Source organism: Halichoerus grypus, chromosome 2 (genome assembly GCF_964656455.1).
Source record: "Halichoerus grypus chromosome 2, mHalGry1.hap1.1, whole genome shotgun sequence".
Taxonomy (NCBI): domain Eukaryota; kingdom Metazoa; phylum Chordata; class Mammalia; order Carnivora; family Phocidae; genus Halichoerus; species Halichoerus grypus.
Genome location: NC_135713.1, coordinates 172,851,156 through 172,872,651, shown reverse-complemented (window position 1 = coordinate 172,872,651; position 21,496 = coordinate 172,851,156). Strand labels below are relative to the sequence as shown.

Below are 21,496 nucleotides of genomic sequence, written 5' to 3'. Positions count from 1 at the left end.
CGCATGTAGGTGCTCAGCCCAAGGCCTGGGACCCAGGAGATAATTAATCAACACTAGACCTTATGATTATTCACGTGTAGCCATAACCCTTCCATTGGGCACTTTGGAGATTTCCTTGGGTCCTACCGATTTCAGCATCAGGGAAAACAGCAGTAATCACGCAGATATCCTGGCCCAGAGTCTGGTTTGTCTAAGTCCTAGGCTTAGATTCTTGTGGGTGACTTGGGAGGACGGGTGAAAGGGCCAAGAGGGATGCGGGCAGCAGGATTCTTTGGGTTTTAAGCTCTGATCTGACCGTTGGGGCAATCAAGTCCACTGGGCTTAGAGAGGGGGCAACAGAGTTTGAAGGGAGACAGGAGGAAGCAGCCACAGAAATAAAGGCCCCCACTTAAAGAGGCTGTCGGTCAGGGTATCCAAAGATTCTTCTGGAAGGGCTCCCTCTCGCCTCTGTGCCTCACTTTCTTTCCAAGAGGATGAGCCTCAATTTCCTTCTTGAAAGATGAGTGAAGGACACAAGAGTGAGGATATGACGCGTGGGGCGAATGAAGGCTGACGAGGACCGTCTGCCCCTCCCTGGCTGTGGCAAGCGGGCCGGGTGAGGGAATTTGCCGCAGGCTGGAGCAGAGGACACAGGGAGCACGACAGCTCACGCAGCTGGATCCCAAGGCTTGGGCCAAGGCTAGCCCCAATTCCAGTCCACGCCAACTTCCTCCTCCCTCCTCCTCCTCGAGCCAATCAATACAAGCACCTGTCTCCAACCAGCCCCTTTCCTCACCACAGCCCTGCTCTCTGACCTTTTGGGGGCCTTTCTCTTGATTCCGCTCCCGAATGGAGGTAGGGGCCATCACTCCGGGCCTCCTCAATGGCCTCAGAATGGGCTGTCATGGGGCCTATAACGAGGGACAGCTCCTGCTGACGAGAGCTGGAACGGGGGGGTGCAGATAAAGGCCTTCCAGGCTGAAGATAAATGGCTGCCTGCAGCCTGCTACAGTAACTTCAGGCCCCCAAGAAGAGCAAACAAAGGGTGCCCCTGTGACTCTCACTGGAAAGATGAAGGCCCATCAGCGGCAGCCAGGCTGGTTCAAAGCCCCAACTTAATTGTCAATTAAGCATGCATAAGGGAGACAAAGCCATGACAACCCCGGGCTGCATGCTGGTGTGTGATTGTAAAGGCGGGAGGGGACAGCGCCGAAAACAGCTGATTCTGCGGACAGGGTGTTTGTAGGGCACCTTGTAACCAATCAGCCGCTGACAGAGGCAAAGTGCTCCCCCTGCCATTCCTATTGTGCTGGACATTCCAGCAGCCGGGTCACACTGTGGTCACCTTGGGCAAGTGGGCCGCAACCCACCGAGAGTGGCTGCGAGACCAGGGGCTCCTTAGAGATGGGATGCTCTCCTCTCCAGGAAGAAGGTTCAAGGGAAAGATGTGTCTCTAAGATGCCTCCGGGCCTCCTGGCTCAGAGGCTGGCGTGCGGAGGGGAGGGGGTGTGGGGGAGGGGGCCTGGGGCCTTGTCCCTCCCCCCCCCCCCGCCCCTCGCTTAGCCTTAGAGGGTGCTAGTGCTGATGCTGACTCTGGGTCTTGGTTTCTCCTTGGCCCCCCATGGAGCTCTTTTTGTATTCTGCATCCAGGTACATTCTGGGCTTGGCTAGAGGCCGGACCTTGGTGGTGGGGCCCATGATAGGAAGCACACCGAGAGGCTCTGCAGACCATAGGCCACCCTGAGCGCCAGGCTCCAGCCTGCTGTCTGCCTAGCCCGGGGTGCATCCCCTGGGCGCCCCAGCACACCTCACGTGCCACCCTGGCAGCCGGAGAGGGGGCCACAGTCACGCCTCCCAGCATCCTGCACCCCAGGCCCCAGCCCGGTCCCAGGGCCAGGGTACATGTCACCTCTTAGGAGATAATGCCCCGGGGTGTGAAAGTTAGGAGGAAAGGGATTGCTGCTGCCTTTCTTTCCTCTGTTGCTCGCCAGAACGAGAGCAATGATGACCGTCGTCACCGCTTATTGGGAAAGATGGTGTTTACACACTCTCTCATTTACTTCTCACGTGGGCCCGATGAGGTAGGTCCTACTTCTTTGTTCTACAGACGGGAAAGTCAGACTCGGAGAAGTGATGTGACTGGGTCACGCTGCAGTTGTGGGGATCAACCTGGCTGGCTAGGTACAGGATTCAAAACCGAGTCCGAGAATCCCCTCTCTGGGCATGGACAAGGACTACGCGATGAGCCCCGAGTGAAAATTCAGGCAGAGGGGACGCAGCCACTGAACACAGTGTCCCGTAATTATTGCTCCATAAATAGGAGTCTCCTCCCTAGAAGGACACACGGAGCCCCGGAAGACAGCCTTGGGCCCTAAATGGTTCTGGGCACTCCATGCCAGCACGATGCCTTCCCGAGGAGAGGAGAAGCTTCTGTGGGCAGGACGCGCCCACACCTATGCGGCTCCAAGTGGGAATCAGCAGGCCTGAGTTCTAGCCGCCTCTGCCACCCTCGCTCTGTGAACATTGGCAAGTCACTGCTTCTTTGGGGCCTCAGTTTCCTTCTTTGAAGCTCCTCCCAGTTCTAGCATGCCATGATTTTTTAAAAGGCCAAGATCTGGGGGTTGGGGGGGGGGCCTCCGATCAGAGGGCCCTCGGCTGTATTTGGCACCCACCCTGCTCAGCTTCCAGTACCTGCCCGGCCCCCCCACCCCCCCAGCCCCGCTCTGTGTCTCCTGTCAGTATACAGAAGGCCTACACGAACGACCCCGTGGTGACCTCACCACAACCCCAGCTTGTCAGAAAGCTGCCCGGCCTTTGTTCGGCTTGCAGGCTCCCTGACTTTGGTGTGGAGATCACAGGTCCCAGCACAATAGCCATTGTCTTCTCAATAATGCCCCTTGCCCCAACCACGCCCCCCCCCCCCAGCTCCAGCTCCGTGGATCACCGCGGGCGGGCGGCAAGTGCCCCAGTCGCGCTCCATGCTGGCCACATGCCGTTTGCCTCTGCCCTCTGAACCCTGCTTTGAATTTCCATTAAGGGACAGAGTTACTCTGCCATCAGGCTAGCGCTCTCCGGGCGGGGAGGGGGGCTTCTCTGCCTCTCAAGAATAACCCGAACTTTCTCCCATGGGGGGAGAAGTGCTCACCCTCAGACCGCACCACTCAGCACATAGGGGCGCCTTCCCACAGTGAAGATGTCGGCTTCCATCCTGACGAGCCCACAGCCCACAGCCCACAGCAGAGGCGCCTCGGGCAGGCCGGGGGCCCAGCACACAGTGCACACAGTAGGTTCCCAGCCAGTCTTGGCCAACTCAGCACCGCCAAGATTTGAGGTGACTGACTCCATGCTAATTCTGGCAACAAGCAGAGACGGCCAGTGGAGTGGCCCTTCCCCACAGGCCCTGGGGCTCCTCCCGCCATGGCCGGACGGAGCCCTGTGGTGGGATCCAGATGGCGAGGAGGTGACCCCTGCAGTCTGGACCTGGAGTGCCAATAAGACAGCCTCTCTGTCTAATCAGACAGTCGCACCAACTTGCTGAGTCAGCAGCCACCCAGGGAGAAGAAAGGGGACCCAGAAAAGGCTGGGGAGAGGGGCTCCCTGGAGGCTGAGCAAGGACTCAGAGGAAACCTGACCACAGCCACACACTGTTTTCACAAGAAGATTTTGGCCATGGGAGGAGGCCAGCCCTAGCACCATCCCACCATTTCCTCCTCCGAAAAATCTTGAGCCAGCTGAGACCGGTGGGGAGAAGCAGGACGGCTGGGCTGCCGAGGCATCAGGGCCTGGGCCGGGCTTACCTGACAGCTTATTTGGAGGAGAGGCGCTGGGCTGGTGGTGGGGAGAGCCGTGGGAGAGCAGCGGGTTCAGACTGTGCGTCTGGTTGGAGCTGTAGGCGTCCATGGCCAGCTTCTGCCGGAACGCCTCCTCCTTCCTGCGGTTTGCAAACCAGTTGTAGACACGGACCTCAGTGACCAGGTTGGAGCCCAGGCCGTGGGCTTTGGAGGGGGAGACGCCTCGCTGCAGACATTCTGCCCTGAGGATGGACAGGGAAGGGGGAAGATGGTGAGTGAGGGCAGCCGGGGGGAGGCCTGCTGGTCCTTGGCCCCAGACACACAATCTCAGTGGACTTGCTTAGGAATATGAAGAGGCCAAGGACAGAGTTGGGGCCTGGGGAAGAGCCTGTCCTGAGAAAAGTCCAGCCCACGTAGTTCTCTGATGACATGGCTGGAGTGGGGCCGAACAGAGGGGCCGCATGAGGGGCTTAGGCCTCTGGTGTGGCTCCCGACATGAAGAGAGCAGCCAACAGGCAGGTAATACAGGGAGAAGGTCCAGACTGGGCCTCTTGACATCTTATGTTGCTATTCTTCCCAACCTACAAAAGGGCAAGTCCTTCACTAGCTCTATCTGAACCCCTTCAAAGGGACTTCTGGTCGTTTGGGGTTTGGATAGCCCCAAAAGGGTGCTAGGGAAGCCATAGTCCTTATTTGTGCCCCAGGAATCCTTTTCGAAGGGCAGGCTGGGTGGGGTGACAGGAGGACTCACAGAGGAGGCTGGTCTCTAGCTTTATCACTGCTGGTGAAACCCCAGTGGCCAGGTCGGAGAGGGGCTCTCAGACCCCACTGGGTGCTGGGGGGCTTCTCATTTAGCAGGGGGACAGAGCACAGCCTAGGGACCCTGGGGACCCTGTGACACTGGGACATGTCCCTTCTTGGCTTCACCTCCCTAACCAGAGCCAGCCCAGCCCAGAGATGGATAGAGAGCCCACAGGTCTTAGCCAGAGCAAAGACCAGATTTTTTATTTTATTTTTTATTTATTTTATTTGTTTATTTACTTATTTATTTATTTAGAGAGCATGTGTACAAGCCCTCATACAAGCAAGGGAGAGGGACAGAGAGAACCTCAAGCACACTTCACACCCAGTGAAGAGCTGAGCCGAAATCAAGAGTCTGAAGCTTAACCGACTAAGTCACCATGGCGCCGCCCCCCGCCCCCGCCCCCGCCCCTCGGCCCCTGCCTTTTTTTTTTTTTTTTTTAAAGATTTTATTTATTTATTCATGAGAGACAGAGAGAGAGAGAGACAGAGGCAGAGGGAGAAGCAGGCTCCCCGCGGAGCAGGGAGCCCGATGCGGGACTCGATCCCAGGACCCTGGGATCATGACCTGAGCTGAAGGCAGATGCTTAACCGACTGAGCCACCCAGGCGTCCCAGGCCCCTGCCTTTTTAAGACCAGACTTTTTAGAAAGTCAAAGTCAATGGTGGAGTCACGGAGGATGGCAGGAATGAAGACAGAAAAAAAAAAAAAGATATCCCAAGGATTTCTAATAGTTTTCTTTAAAATTACATGTGGTTGTTAAGATACAAAAAGAACTCTAATCAATGTGGGCAGAGTGGATTGGACAGATCTGCAGTTCTTTTCTGCCAAGTTTCCTCTTGAACCAGTGGTTGTACAAAGATTTGGTCAAAGCGAGAGCCAGTCTGGCTAAGGGACGGTTTTTCCCTGGTCTGCATGGAGGTCAAACACATGGTTCTCATTCCACTGGCATATTTTTAGACCAGCATCCCCCAAAGTATCTTCCCTACAATAACAGTTCATGGTGTAAGTATCCCCCAGAGAAAAAGATCCCATGCCTCGTAATCAACTCAACAAAGCAAAGTAAGTTTCTCACTCTAGGCCTTCTCAGAGTCTTTAATATGTTAATATATGTCACGACTCCCCAGGAGAAAGAATGCACCTGAGGTTTCTCAAACTTATTTGTTAACAACGTGAAATCGGGTTCCATGGAACATGCTTTGGGAAACCCTGCTGTAGCCACACTTAGCTGGACAACCAGTACTTCAATATCCCGGGACTGAAGGGATGGGTCTCAGGTCCATGTGCTTGCCCGCCTGCTCGAGTGAGTTTCTGGTGGTGTTACCTGTTGCACTCCTCCACTAAGGCCTCCCTCTCTTCCTTGCTGGGGTTCTTTTGCCGGTCGTAGGCCTGGTACAAGATTTGCTGGGACGCGGGCCCCCATTTGAACCGGTTGCGACGCATCTTCTTGTTGGCGGGCTCAGAGCAGGCGTCATCGGACTGCCCAGGCCCCTGGCTCTGTTGACTGAACTCTGGAAAGAGAAATAGCAGCTGATCCTGACTGCTTTTGTCTGTCATATTTCCAGAACTCTGGACTGTCTGGTTGAATTCTGAAAAGAGAAAGGAGTAGATTTGATAGGGTCTGTAGCCTTCACTTGGCAAACAGACAGACAGATAGACAGACAGACAAAAACACCTTTATTCCTCTCCCCTAAGCTTTGCCATCTGCCGTTATTATGTGTGGGGCAGTGGGGGCCAGAGGGGAAGCCCACAACAGGCCCCTCAGTGCCCACCTCGGTTCACTCCACCAAAGCCACCTCTTTCCTTTCTTTGAAGGAGCTCACATGTGGCCCAGCCACTGTTTTAGTGGCTATGTTTTCTCATTGGCTCATGGGCCCTCAGACATGAAGCAACCCTCTGAATCCTGAACTCTTGTACTTTGGTGTCCAAGAGGATGAGCTCAACCAAGTCTCAGGTCTAGAGGTAAAGGGCTCAAAGGTACAATACACACTTAGACAAAATATTCAGAAACTAAAAATAGCTCTCCCCATCTCTCCTCTCTTCTCATGTATCCTAGGCGTCTACATTATGATGTTATGCTCTTAGAAAAACCCAAGACCCAAAACCTGTTCACTATTACTTGGAAATAAATGTAACTGGAGTTTTAGAACAGAAAGAGAAGAAGCTCTCTGATTTCAGATAATTTCAAAGGCAATGGTGTGTGTGTGTGTGTGTGTGTGTGTGTGTGTGCGCATGTGGGGTCCATTTTTGAGGGCAACAGCCCAAGAGGGAAAGGTCTTATGGATCTGCCTACACTTTTGAAAGATGGCAAATGCAGAAGACTGCAAACACAGGACCTTTCTAGCAACGGCATTTAATGAGTTGGACAAAGATAAATGTAGATGAAGTGATGCTCCCTGTCCTTCCAATTCCCAGGATCCGGGTACATAGGGACCCTCAATACACTTTTTTGTTGAATGCATGAATGAAAGGTGGCAGCTCACCCAGTGGGGACACCCTAGCCTATAGGCTTTAAATGAGATTTGCTATTTACTTGTGGGAGAAGAGAACTTTGCTGTTGTCTTCCTCACATCTACATGAAGCAGGGTTTGCAGTCATTAGTTCCATTTTACAGATGAATCAGCATAGAGGCCAGCCACCCTGCTGAGCAAGGACACGTGACAGATTCACTTCCTAACTCCGGCTCCCCAGGTTCTGGACCTTGATGTTTTTCTTTCTTGGTTCCTGGAGTCACTTCTGCAGGTCTCAGAGGCAATTCGATCCAAAAGTCTCCAAGGTTCAAAGTCGGGCCACTATTTAATGCTTGAATCCCCTCTACGACACCCTACCACATGGTCTTCTAGTCTATAACCCTCCAGCGATGGGGAACTTACTACCAATCTAAGGATCTATTTCCATTTTGGTCCATCCTCAGGAACAGTGGGCTTCTAACCAGCCTGGACTCAGGACTCAGCTCTAGGTGGTGCCGGGCTTTGTTTGAACCCGCTGCCGAATGGCCAAATTATAAGCAGTGTCTGAAGGTGTTGCTGGGGCCTTTGATTTGGGCCCTAGCCGCTTTAGAGGATTCTCAGGCCACTTGCAGCTCTGTGTGCATGGATTCCAAACAATTGCTTCAGATACCTCGAGAGAGTCTCTGCCAAATCTCCTGGCAGGAAGCCACTGCCTCAGTTTTGGATAATGGGGGGCCCCAGCCATTCACCTAACTCCACCCTCTACCCCCGGCTTCCCTGCCTGTGGAATGGGACCAGGTAAAAACCTAAGGGGGCACTCAACAGTCTTTCAGAACATCTACCTCTAGTCAGGATGATGATGGGGACCTAAATTCCTAGGGAGGCCATGTTTTTCAAAGTGCTTTCATGGCCACCGGCTAGTATAGCTACGTGAGGGACAGTAAGAGGGGGAGAAAGAAGGTCCCTGCTCAGAGAAGGTCTCCTCTCCTCCCTGTGGCGTCACCATGAGTCCGAGGCAAAGCCCGTATGGATAATCCCAAGGACCCAGGATCCACCCGAGGCTCTTCACATGCGATGAACAGATGTCATGACAATGAACGTGTATTGAGCTACCGGTGTGGTGGGGTATCCTACGAGGTCCATCTAATTCTCACAACCTCTCTATGCAAGAAATATCGTCTTCTCCATTTTGTACCTGAAGAAATTGAAGTTCGGACTGGTTACGTGACTTGCCCAAAGTCACATGGATGTGGGGCGCGAGCCAGGAAGGGAGCCCAGCCTACAGACACTCAGGCTCCTTAGCAGCCTCTGCATCACCTCTTGCTAAAAACCAAACCCAAACAATACACCCACAAAACCTTCACGTCTGACTTGAGCGGAGGTAACAGGATGGACTCCAGTTTTGTCTGTGGTGGGTGTGAGGCTCACTCACAGCTGCCCGGAGCTCGGGGCTGCCTGTCTGCCCTCTGGGGAGGCAGCCCCGCATCATGTCCAGAACCCAGCATGCGCCGGGATCGGCCAGGCTGCCTCGACTACAGGTGCCTGGAAATATCTGGGTTCTGCCCACCTCAGGGCCCTAGCCTCTTGAGTCTTGAAGAACTAGACTTCAGCCCATCCTCCAGCCACCACCACCTCTCCTCCACTTCCTTCTAGATCAATGGGGGAAAGTGGGGAGACAGAAAAATGTTTGCTGTCCATAAAAACTAACTTGGAGAAGCTGGTTTCAGCAGCCTGTTTATAGGCTCAAGAGCCAGCTTGGACAAGCAGATTCTCTACGTGTAGATGGGCCCGTGAATACTATCGCTGATATTATCATTTTTAGCTTTTCAAGAAAATTTATGTCCTCTTTTTAAATGCTCCCCCCTCTTTCTCCTTCCACACATTCCATCTCACTTGCTAATTTTTATCCCATGCTTGTGTGTCTTGTATTCATCCTTCAAGAATTGGTTCCAATGCCACCTCCTCTAGGAAGCCCTCTGTGATGTCTCCAGGCAATTTAGCAACTCCTCTGCTGCCCCTTGTGTACACCCGTGTAACAGCTCTTAGAAAGCAGCTGTCATTATTTACTCAAACATGTCATCTCCCCCATTAGGTGGTAAGTACCTGGAGAATAGGGCCCGTGCATCTCACAGCCCACGACAGTGTTTGGCGCCTAACAGATGTTCAAATAATATTTACAGAATGAAGGAATGTTTCTTAAGGTTTAGGTCTCATGCGGCTTTAAAATAATAACAATAATTTTAAAAATCCCCTGCAAGGGACGGTCATCCGTTTTTGTCTCTTCTCGAGCATCTTGAGAAACTTTCCGGGACGTGTGTCTTTTTCATAGCTTCTAACTGGCCTTTCCTGAATCTCTCTGATTTCTGAGAAAACATCCACTGAACACAGGGAGGCAGCTCAAACCGGAGATGCCACGTGAGGCTTGGATTGGAGTGAGGGCAGGCCCAAGGGTTCTCCGGCCTTTGGAGACTGTGGCTCCTGAGAATGTTCTAGACTTTCCAGGAATAACAGAGAGTTGCTTCATGTCAGAAACACAAATTCTTAAAGCCCTGGCCACCGTGCGTGGTGAATCAACCCAGAGTTTAAAGGGGGCCTGTTCTCCTATGCAGCAAAGAACTCTGGCTTCGCTTCTTATCATCTATCCATTTAATGCTTCCACCAAACAGCCACCATGTGAGATGGATGTCTAAAACCTTTCCTTCCACCATGAAGGCCTTTCCGGCCCACGGACACTAAGACGATAAATACTGAAACAATCCCTCCAGAGCAGTGCATGGCAGAAAACAAGATTTTTTAAAGTGGCCATCCAGTGAGAGGGAAAAAAAAAAAAAATTCAACCCAGAAAGTGGTGGAAACTAGCATCTTGACAAAGAGAGGAGCCCACAGCCCCGAGGACAGTGTGTGGGGAAGAGTGGAAAGCTCATACAAAATTTTCCTGGGAAAAGGGCCAGATCAAAATAATTAAAGGATAATGTAAAAGTATACTTTCCTAAAAATAAAACAGTCATCATTCAAGTGCAGTTCAAACTTCCCTATGCTTCAAAACAAAAAATCTCTTGGTATTACTGAGTGGAAGAACTCTTGGGACAGAAAGGAAATTTGGGGATGGAAGTGGGAATGACAATTATTGATTGGTCAGCATCCCAAATGCAGACACTGTTGCTGTGTCCGGATTTAGCCAGAGCGGCTTCCTCATCAAACAGGGTCATCAGCTGAAGTCTCAAAACTGTGCGGATTTTGATACATGTGAGGAATCACCTTAAACTGTTTCGGGATGCAAGTGCGCCCCCCTCCCAGGAACAGGGTCGAGTTCTGAATATATCTATATATACAAATATCTTCTCTTTTGTACAGTCTGTCCAGAGGGGAGGAAAAGAACAGTAATAGTGATCAATAGGTATTGATGGTTACAGAATGTCTTCCTTGGGAACTCCGATCTGCGGTCATGTATCAAGGGGAGCTGCTTGGCTTACTTTGGGGACAACAGTCCACTGTTACCTACTTGGTTTCAAAGAGAGGGATGTTGGAAGCGGGGACCAGAAAATGTGTGGAGGTACATTGCCCACAGTAACAGACCTGTCAAGGCAGCCGGCTGGGTAGCAAGGGACCATGGGAGAAGAAAATGATGGAAGCCGATCCACTGTGCAGTAACTATGAAAACCAAATCCACCTGCCAGCTTCCTTATATTTGCCAAGTACTATGCAGGCAAAACTGAGGCATCCCACAGGGGTCAGAGTTAGGGCAAAGGTCATTCCAGATTGAGGTCCAGGGGGGATTAGAGCACTTACGTCGGAGGATCTCTCGTTGCTTTCGGACGTACCAGGTGTAGAGGGCTGCGCGCTTCTGGGTCTTCATGGGGGTGCCTTTGTTGAGATGCTGAGAGAGGTGGGACTGGTTGAGACCTGTGACATCGACCACTTCCCTCTGAGGGATGTTGTGTTGCTGCATGTAGCCCTTGATCATTTTCGCAGCCCTCCAGGGGTCCTCGCTGGACAGATAAGCAGATGGTTAGGATTTGGGCGGAAGATGTCTAGGGGAGAAATTTTCTCTTTTTAGGGCTTTTACCTACGCTCTGTGCACTACTCTGATCTTCACCTACTTCTCCATCTGCCCAAGCTACATCCTTGGGAGAGAGGTGAGGCCAAAACAGAACTTAAATGAAAGGGAGATGAAAGCTCCTATACGGTACACTCGGTGCCTGTCATCTGAGATCAGGAGGGTAAAGGTGACAATGACTTCCCACCTTCAGGGATGGGAAGGCACTACCAGCACTCACTTTCTTAAGCAGAAAGAAAAGTTCCTGTTTTATTTTTGCTCTCCTTCATTTTCCTGGAAAGTGAGGGACATGAAGGCAAGAGGCCTTCTGGAAAGTGGAGATGTCATTAACTTGGGGCTGGGCTGGCTGATCCTACAAGGACAGGGGGGCAGCGTCAGTTTTGAATCCTAGACCTTTTCCACATTATTTCCCTTCTGAGTGGATGTCTCAGTTTCTTGTCTTATAAAATCAGAGCGAAACATTTGTGTCCATCTCCTGAGAAGCAGGGAGGACTTCTCAACCAAATGTTAAAGTTTTCAGAGTTTCAGGAAAGTTTTAAGAAATACAATGAAGTTCCTCCCAGAGTGAAGAATCGCTCCAGTGAGGTGAGGCAAGTTTAAAAAACAAACAAACAAACAACAACCCTCCACAGCCCCCACCTCCCAGATGAAACCTAATGGGGATGAATAATTTCAAATCAATTTCTGAATAAGATATTAACCACCCCAAATGCCACTGTTTCCTGTCAGGGAAGAAATGTATCTGGAAGGCAATGTTTCTCATAAATTTCAAGCCTGGGATTAAGAACTCGCTTATAGTTTTCATTTCTCAGAAATACAGATATGCAAAAAGTTTCTTTACAGCAATGTACTAGGGCCTTTGAATTTTATTTAAAATATTTTCAACTTTGCCAATATCTTTTCTTGCTTATTGAGCAGGTGACTTAAAAGTAAGAGATATAACTTACAACAAGAAATTTAAAAAATGAGGCACAGTACAGAACAAAAGTATTCATACAATACATCCACATATACTATTTAATACAGCTATATATTTAACTTAAAAAAAAAAAAGACCCAGAACTCCTTTACTATATGCTGATGTGTATAACAGCCTGATAGAACATGAAAAAAATGAAGGGAAAAATTGGTTTCATATGAAACAATAAAGAACGTGTAAAGCAGAGGACAAAACCGACATACTGTTGCAAATGAAATTGTTATTTCTAAGGTGCCTACCATATGGTAAATAAAATTAATTTTTGTTTAACGAATTTAAAAATTCAGTAAGTAAACATTTTGTAAGCATCTGAATAACTGGTTTTTTAAACAAGTCTTTGATATTAAATTCGTGAGATCACAGGCTTTGGCAGAGATGTTTTGAAAGCCAAACTTTTAAGATTATGTATATTAATTACATATATATATACATTTCTCAAGTATTTATAAAGGTACATCCAAGTAATGAAACATAATGAAGTAACAAGGACAAAAAAATGAGAAAACGTAATCCAGTTTCACACGTGGAAAATATCCACGTAATGCACATTCCCGTAGAAACATCAGCGATCATTTTAAAGCTTACTTCTGGCGAATATTTCCACAGATATTTTGAGGGTGGAAAAACACTTTCAACAGATACAAACAATCGCTTCGGAAGTTAGAAAAAGTGTTTGGGTTTTCAAAGTTAATATCGCTTTAACAGATTCTTCGACTCTTTTTGTTTTGTTTAAATTTCTTTACCTGTGTTCATTTCGTGCGTCTAAGAAACCTAGCAAAATAATTTACTGTTCTAAGACGGAAAGGTTCTGTGGAAAGAATAATTAGCTTAACAATTGGGAAGGTTAAGAAAAAACAACAACAACAACAAAAGGGAAACCCTACAAACTCTAGCAAACCTTTCAGCCCGCATTTAATGACAAGAGTCAGGGGTAAGATGGCGTAGTTGTACCTTTATAGCTCTCTGACCACAGAATTCACCTGTATTCACCGGGAGGCCCCCGGAGAGCTGGTTACGTTTGTTCATTTGAAAATACTGCTTAGATTGAGAGGTTCCAAACCCCGACAAATACACGGAGCCGGAGAAACACGAGCGGCCACTGTGCTCAGAGCGCAGGTGTCAAAGGCGCGACCCCGGCGCCCGGAGCGGGCCCAGCAGGCTCCTTTCCAGTGACTTTGCTGCCCGGGAGCAGGAGAGCCCTGGACCCCAGCACAGTGCGCCCCGCGTTTCTTCAGAAGCCTCAGCTCTGGCTTCCTTCCTTTCCAAAGGCCCTGGGCGCACCAGCCTAGAGGCCGGCGAGCGAGGCGGCCCCAACCCGGAGCCCCGGGCCAGGCAGCGCGCAGTCCCCGACCTTCCCTTCCCGACCTTCCCTTCTCGCCTTTCCCTTCTAGGAGGTAGAAAGAGCGTCCAGGCAGTCCAAAAAGAGACTTCTGTTCTTTTCTTTCCACTTTACGGGAACAGGGTGTGCAAAAAAAGGGAGTGCTCAGGAGTCCCGGCGCTCGGGAGCCGACCGTGCAGTGACCTGGGAACCGCTAGCAATTTCTTGAAAAATTACTTTAATAAAGTCTGAGCACTCCCGGAGGTGGGGGAGGGAAGGCGGCACCTGCCTGGGAAGGGGGAAAAGCGTGGGTCTGTCCTGCATCTCTACGTCTCCACCCCGGTGAGGGGCTCGGCCCCTCGCCTCCCTCCCCGCCCGGCTGGAGCCAGGCGCTGCGCCGAGGGCCCGGGGCCGCGGCCGGGGCAGGGCCTGCAGGTGCGCACCGCGGCGGGGCGGCTCGGGCTGCCCAGGTTAGGCGCCGGGGGGCTGGCGGGGAGCGCCCCGCAGCGCCGAGCGTGCGCGCGGGCAGCGGCCTGCAACCCCGCGTCGGCTTTCCGACTTCCTTCCCTCTCCGAGCCGCGTTTACAACTTCACCAATGAATAACCCGCCTCTCGTTTCAACCTAATCACGACTCTTTGTGTATCTTTCTGTTGATGATTTATAGAAATAAATTAATAACACCCTAACTCCACGTGCTGCCGTTTATGTTACATCTCTGCTGCGTCCAGCCCAGCGCGGGGCTGGGTGCGGAGGGGGCCCTGGGTCGCCTCGGGCTTCGCAGAACCTCCCAGAACCCCGCCAGAAGACGGGCGCTTGCGGCCAGGTGGATGGACCTGGGCCCCGCCGGCTTCCCGTGGCAGGCAGCCGGGAGCTCGGTTAGACTGCCCGGCCCTGCTCAGCCTCCAGGCCGCCCTGGAGCCCCAGCCGCTCCTCTTCCGACCCCTCACTTTCCTGTGCTCGAACCCCCGCGGGGAAGAAACCGCCGCCGCTCGGGGGAACGGCGAGGGAAGAACCTCAAACCTACGAATAGCAAAAATACTTGGGGCGAAAAAAAAAACCATCTAGAAATCCCCGATTGTCTTTGCTAGAGAGTAAGCCGCTGGGTCCCCAGATGGCAAATTCAAATGCAAGGTCACAACCCACCCCAAACTGCTGCTGCGGCCGTGCGGCCGAGGCTGCCTGAGTCGGGGCGAGACTTTGGTCCCGGCCCCTGCCCTGAAATCTCGGCGCTTAAGTGTCCGAGGCCACGCAAGGGACTCGGTCCTAAAGCCGAGCGGCCGGGAGCGACGTGCGGTCTAAGGGAACCGCTCGGCTCTTTGGATAATTAGTAACTAGCTGTCAAAGCCCAAGCCCTAGGCCGGTCGGGGAGGCCCAGCAAAGGATCCCAGACCCGCCAGCCGGCCCGAATTCCCCGAGGACGCCGGCATGTCGGCGGCCAGATCTGGAAACGCCCTTCGTTCTCAGAATGCGACCAAATCCGCTGCGAAAGGCGGTCTTAACCGCACTTGCCCCTGGCTTGCGTAGATCCTTTTGCCCGGTGCGGGTCCACCCCGGCCCTACAACACGCACACATTTCCTTTTGCAAATCTAACCCGGCCCTGGGGATTCCGGATAATCCTAGGGCCTTGCAGGGGCGCTGCATATGGGAGTGCCCGCCAGAGAGCTCGCCCCCCGGGATCCCGGCCCCAGGTGCCGCCAGTCCGTCTGCAAAGAGCAGCAGGAGGCTGCGCCCGAGGTCGGCCAGTGTTTCCCGGGACCCGAGAGGCGGCGCGCAGGAGAAACGCTTGGCCTGGGACCGGTGCGGGCCGGAGCCTCTGCTCCCGGGAAGTGGCCCCTGATTCACTGCACCCACCCGCACCCTCAGTCGCGCGCGCACACCTCCCGCCAAGGGCTCCGCCGCTCGGGTTCTCCCAGGCCCGGAGGGGCCCTCGGGTCCCGGGCGCTGGCCTGGGCAGGGGCAGATGGAACCTCGGGATTCAGGGCCCTCCGACTGCGGCATTGGGAGGGGTCCAGGTGTTGGGAGAGAAGCGGAGCGCCCCCCGGGTGACTTCTCTGGTGGGAAACAGGGTCGCGTGCAGCGTCGCTCAGGCACAAGGCCCGGGCGCAAGGGGACTGGGGCGCGTACTCCCCACCTCCGTCCGCGCCTACCTGAGCATCCGGTCCACCTCCGCCCGCTGCTCCGCCGCCTCCTCGGTGTTGAGCGCCTGCAGCTCCTTGAGGATGGGAGGGGTGTCATAGTCGTCCCCGTCCTCGGAGCCCTCGTCCCCAGACAAGCGGCCCTTGGCGTGGCCGTTGGTGAGCGTATGGAAGACTGGCTTGGTGTCGGGGTCGGCCCCGTTCCCGGGGGACAGGGGCAGCGTCTCCAGCTTCACCCCGAAACTCGGGGATGGCAGCAACTCCTCTAAGGCCTGGACCAGCACCTCCTTGGTGACCCCGGAGCTCAGCAGGGCGCTCAGGAGTTCTTGCTGGAGCGACGTGAGCTTGGACACCATTTTCCAAGGACAGAAAAAGAAGGGGGTGAGGGGGTGGGTGGGTGTGAGAGAGGAGGGTGGAGGGGAGTTTCACAAGCGAACCCCAAGTCCAGGAACCCCCCCACCCTTCAGCCTCCAGACACCTGTTACTCCCCGGGGTCCCGGAGTCTCCTCCGAGAGGAGTCAGAAAACTTCTAACTTGCCATGATCGCCACCATTAGGCCATATAAGATATGCAAATTAGCGGGGAGGGCCCGGCTTTCGGCAAGATGCAAATGGTCGTGGGGAGGGGGGGAAAAGCGAGAGAGGGAGAGCATGAGGGGCAGACGTGGAGAGCTGGAGACCCTGGCCGGGAGCAGGGCTTGCCAGGGTCCATTGTACTCACGCTGGGGGGCTGAAGACCTTCTTGTACTGGTTCTGTTTATCAGCCAAACTTTAGCTGACCTTTGGACTTGGTAAGCAAGTAGCTTGCAGCCTAGTGTGGGAGGCTCTGGGGCTTTTCCAGCCGCCGGGTCCAGTTTTAGTGTGGAGAGAAGAAACTGCACTTCGGCGGAGGGGGGGTGTGCAGGTGAGAGCTGGAGGAAGTTGGGGTGCCCTCGGAAGAAGGAGATGGAGGAGGATGCGAGAGTAAAGAGGCCTTCCAACGCATCCCAAACGACGCAGGTGGTGGGCAGGGAGGGCCAGCCGGGCGAGGAGAAACTGAGCCCTGGGGAACGGACGCGGAGACTCGGGGGAAACGGGGGTTCAGGCGGGGTGAGTGCGGATCGCAGCGACCCCATTTAGTTCTACCCGGGCTACTTGTTCTGCAGACCCCAGGCCCTCACCAGACGAGTCTGGAGGTTTGGATTCGCAGAACTGCTGGCCCGGAGAGCGAGCGTAGGCGAGCGGGAAGGAGGCCCGGAGAACCCTTGGGAGGAGGCGCCGGCTAGTTTATGGTTAGGGAGTAGCCAAAGTTGAGCTGCCCCAGCAGCCGGGCTGCACCAGCACCTGGGCTGGCCAAGCCGCGGGGGAGCTGGCCGCCTGGGCCACGCTGGCCTGTTTAAACCCAGAATATCAAAGCGCCTCCGCTTTCCCGGCAGAACTAGGATTGCCTGGCCTCGTTTCTAACAGCGAGAGCAAAGCTTGGCGGGCAGCAAGCCGGGTGGACAGTGCGAGCCGCGTGTTCCCCGGCCCACTGCCTTCTGGTTTATTCGCAGCTCCAGGACACAGCGGTTCCCCGGGCCAAGAACGGCGCTCCTCGGACCGACGCGAGGCCACCGCGGCAGTGGCGGGAGGGAGCCGGCGCCCACGAAGCCGCTGAGGGAGTGGAGATTCTTACCAGCTTGGCCTGGGTCAGGAAGGAAGCCCGAACCTTTCAGTTCTACGGGAGTTTCACCTGCATCTCCCCGGGTCAGGAGAGGGGAGGAAGGAGGCCTGAGGCGCCCCTGGACCTACAGGCTGGCCCAGACCTGCAGAAGAACAGGGCAAGGAGCTTTTTAGGATCCACCGTTCGTAGACCCATAGCTCCTGGGGCAGAGGACCCCCGACTCTCTCTAAGCCTCAGTTTCCTCATCGGTGAAATACTGATGCCAACAGTGCAGGGGGAGGAGGGGCGTTGTCTACATTGAATGAGACCACCTGTGAAACCTTGGTTTAATAATTGGTGTTCAGACTTTCCAGTCTGGGAAGGGGAGGAAGCCAGTTCCCAGTAGAAAAATCTAATCCCTGCAGGCCATAGCTTCTCAGAATCAGGCAGATCCAGAGCTGGGCTTGGAGGGACTGGGAGATTAGGGACAAAAATTCAGAATCAGGGAATTTGCAAAGGAGCTTCTAACCAAATTCTCCTACCATTCCCACCTTTAAAAGACAATTAGGAGGAACTTGGAGCTAGTTCTGGGAAAAGAGGAATTTCAGCAAGGGGGAGGAAGGGTCAGCAGCTCTCATCTGCTTGGTTCTGGATCAAATCTAGGTGTGTGAGAGCTGAAACTCCAGGTGGGACTGATCCAAGTTTGGCTGCTAAGGAGTGCCCCTTTTAAAGGCCGGGTCTGCTGTGATCCTGCCTGGGACATGTGCTGGGAACCAGAAGGAAGGGGGCGATTATGCTCATGGAGCCTTGAGGGAGGTTTACACTATCTCAGGCTCTTTCCTTAAGAAAGGGGAAAGAAGTTCATGGAAAGGAGGGCCCTTCATTTCACCCTATTGTCTTTTAGTTTGTTGTGACATATGGCAGGTCCTTGCCCCTCACAATTCAGCCCCATGGGAGAACATTCTCTGCCTACCAAGCTTCCCTCAACCAGGATAATGAAGTGTTCAGAGTAAATGTCCCTGGAGAACAAGCTCTTTTTCTGTCTCTCACTTGCTATCATGATAGAAGCAGTCAAGTGTAATGAAGATCAGTTTCTGTGTTTAGCTGGGAAAACCCATTAAAAAACCAGCAATCACTTCCCTTTCAACAGCAAAGCTTTGATTTGTAGTTCCGACTACTGAGTGCCAAGTCTGACTCAAGCTTCTTTATCTCTCAAAATTCAGGTGTTAGCAAACCCATTCTTACCCCCTCAACCCCAAGCCAATGATGTGAACATACAGGAAGTTTCACTTTGATTGGGAAATTTCCTATGAGTGTCCAGGTACATCTTTCAGTTAATCTGGCTATCTGTATCCAGCAACTTTCTGTAATCCTCCTGCTCAGACCTACCTTGAATATGTGATCTGGTGTAATATGGGTGCTTACTAAGTAACGGCAATTATAGATCTCTGAGCAGATGCAATACCTACCTCTTCATACGGACATTTAAAAAGAAAAGTGTTAAGTATCTCAGCAGACAGTCTTTCAGGATGTGGGTCATAAATGCTAATTGAGTTATCTCCTAAAACCCTTTGGTTAAACATCCCCCAAACAGAGGAAACAAGGGTACAGTTGAAATCCTCTGTGTTTATGCTTCACTCAGGATAAAATGGTGATGAACTAATACCATAGCCCCCTGGTATATTCCAGGGGCTGGCAAACTTTTTCTATAAAGGGCCAGACAGTAAGCATGTTAGGCTTTGCGGCCATATGGTCCAGTGGGGAAATATAAGACACTTTGAGGCGGTGGCTCGCAGTTCCTGGAGTTAAGTGAAGGGCCAGGATTGGGGCTCAGGACTTGTGAGCAGGGCATTAGGATGAAAGAGGAAAGTCTCTAGCTTTTACTGCTTTGGGAGATGGGAAATTGAAATCGGGGATTCTACGAGGCAGAAGTGAAGGATCCACAGCAGAGAAATAGAGGGTAGATGCTGAAATCAAACAGACCTAAATGTGGGTCTCAGATCTGCTTTACCAGCGCTGGGACTTGGACACATTACATAATCACTCTGACCCTCCGTTTCCTTCTGTGGAAAGTGATAATAATACACGCTGCCGGGTTTTGTGTGAGGATTAACTGAGTTAGTAACTGTGGGTTCCCCAAGGATGACCTGACCTGCTCTCCCACGTTTAGAAAGAAGAAGTAGCACATCATGAAAATAGGCAAAGAAGTCAGGCAGCTAATCTCTTTGAGCAATTCCATTCTCAGTTTTTTTTTTTTTAAGAGTTACCGAATTTGAAGGGATTATATTAGGTTCTTCTACTCAAATGATGCATCTGCAGGTCAAATCCTAAGATTTGCTGTGGCAAGTGCGGGCTCTGTTGTAAGATCAGTTAAAATCCAGTTGGCTCATCACTCTATGAAGGCCTTCTGAGCACCATCTTGGAAATTCCGCAGAATGGCAAATGTGGTTCCAGGGGATTCAACTCTCCTGTAACTTCATAAGCATAAGTGATATTCCTTTCCCGCTCTTGGGTGCACCATGTACCCCCGCCCCTCCCGCCCCTCCCCCCCCACCCTCTGCTTTGCTTACAGCAGGGAGAGCCTGGTCCTCTCCACCCTCTGCCACTCCACTCTCCCAAGGCTCTCCCATTGATCTGGCAGTCTCTAGGAGGCCTCAAAATGAAATCATCTCGGAATTCTTAATCTCAGCAAACAAACTGAGGGTTGCTGGAGTGGTGGGGGGTGGGAGAGATGGAGCGGCTGGGTGATAGACATTGGGGAGGGTATGTGCTATGGTGAGCGCTGTGAAGTGTGCAAGACTGTTGAATCACAGATCTGTACCTCTGAAACAAATAATGCAATATATGTTAAGAAAAAAAAAAGAAGAAGAAGATAGCAGGAGGGGAAGAACGAAGGGGGGGAATCGGAGGGGGAGACGAACCATGAGAGACAATGGACTCTGAAAAACAAACTGAGGGTTCTAGAGGGGAGGGGGGTGGGAGAATGGGTTAGCCTGGTGATGGGTATTAAAGAGGGCATGTTCTGCACGGAGCACTGGGTGTTATACGCAAATAATGAATCATGGAACACTACATCTAAAACTAATGATGTAATGTATGGTGATTAACATAACAATAATAAAAAAAGAATTATCTAAAGAACTAAAAAAAAAATGAAATAATCTCTAGAGTAAAACATAAGTCCTATTCTATCCTGGTGTGAAGGGGTGTGGGGGCCTTACTGTTAGAGAGTATTGTCACAGCCTAGAGAACATTCTAGACTGTAGGGTTAGAGCCTCAGGTCCTAGCTCTGGATACAATACTCCTTTCTGGAAGACTCTTCACCTTCCCAAGGGCTTTGGTGAGCACCCTTCTCTGGGCCTCTGATTCTGCTTTTGAAAATGGCCAGTTAGCACCCTCACTCCATAAAATGTGAAGGGGTAGATGAAACACGACTGGCAAACTTTATAATTTCTGAAGCTGAATGATGACATCTATGGGGTCTTGTACTCTTCTATTTGTATGTTTCAAATTTTCCATAATTTTTCTCTAAGGTCTCAGAAAGTTCAATGACAGTCTGAGCTTGGAAACACGGTGGTGTTCTCATGATGCCCCGCCGTGGTGAATGAAGGAGATTATCAGACTCCTCTGTGGGGGCTTCATGGCACCCAACCAGGAGGAAATAGCATATTTCCCCCTGGACCCCAGTAAATTTTATGCTAAAAAATGGACATCGAGATGCTACTTAGTTAATTCAAAGAAAATAAAAGACCTCCCCCAAATGAGAAGATTTCTCTTCAATAATCTTTAATGAATTTCCTTACTCATAAAAGCATTTCTTGAAAGAAAAAAAAAAGGCCAGTTAGTCCGTATGACCATTTGAACTCCCTAACTCTTCTATGATCTGACATTTCGAAATGGTTCCATAATCCCAGGGTGTCCATTTCCAGGCCTTTGGGCAGGTGGCTTATGAGCTCTGGCTGGACCTCTGTGTAGTGCTGGCCATTGGACTTTTGAGCAGCCCTTGAAAAACCGCACCACAGACAGGAGGCCCCATGAGGGCAGACCATCTCATGTCTTCCTCTTCAATGCCTGGAGAGATGCCTGGTACATAGCACATGTTCAATAAAATACCTGTTAAGTAGGTGAACAAGTGATCATCTCTAGATGACAGCATTAAGGAGGATCTTCATTCCTTTATGCGTGCAGCTCGATTTTCCAAACTGTCAGCAATGAAGTTGTAGTTTAAAACGAAATACCATTCCTGGACAGAAAGGGGTATACACTGTGTGATTCCATCTATATGAAGTTAAAAAGCAAGAAGAAGTAATCCATGCTGATAGAGGCTCACACGGAGGTTGCTCCGGGGAAGGGGGGTGTGTTCA

At 51.8% G+C, this 21,496-nt stretch overlaps 1 protein-coding gene across 6 annotated transcripts in view; it reads right to left on the bottom strand.

Annotated features, from left to right (window-relative positions):
* The window catches only part of HNF1B (HNF1 homeobox B), a 52,686-nt gene extending 36,364 nt beyond the window's left edge, over nt 1–16,322 (bottom strand). For 3 of the 6 annotated variants that reach the window (XM_078063831.1, XM_036081187.2, XM_036081189.2), the window contains exons 1-4: nt 15,525–16,322; nt 10,811–11,010; nt 5,896–6,160; nt 3,777–4,012 (exon numbers count right to left, since the gene is read on the bottom strand). In XM_078063831.1, coding sequence (XP_077919957.1) covers nt 3,777–4,012; nt 5,896–6,160; nt 10,811–11,010; nt 15,525–15,868 — 1,045 coding nt within the window. In that variant the 5' untranslated portion in view covers nt 15,869–16,322. The remainder of the gene's footprint in view (nt 1–3,776; nt 4,013–5,895; nt 6,161–10,810; nt 11,011–15,524) is intronic. The other 3 variants (XM_036081194.2, XM_036081190.2, XM_036081191.2) reach the window with 1 other exon arrangement.
* Between the last annotated feature and the right edge of the window lie 5,174 nt (nt 16,323–21,496).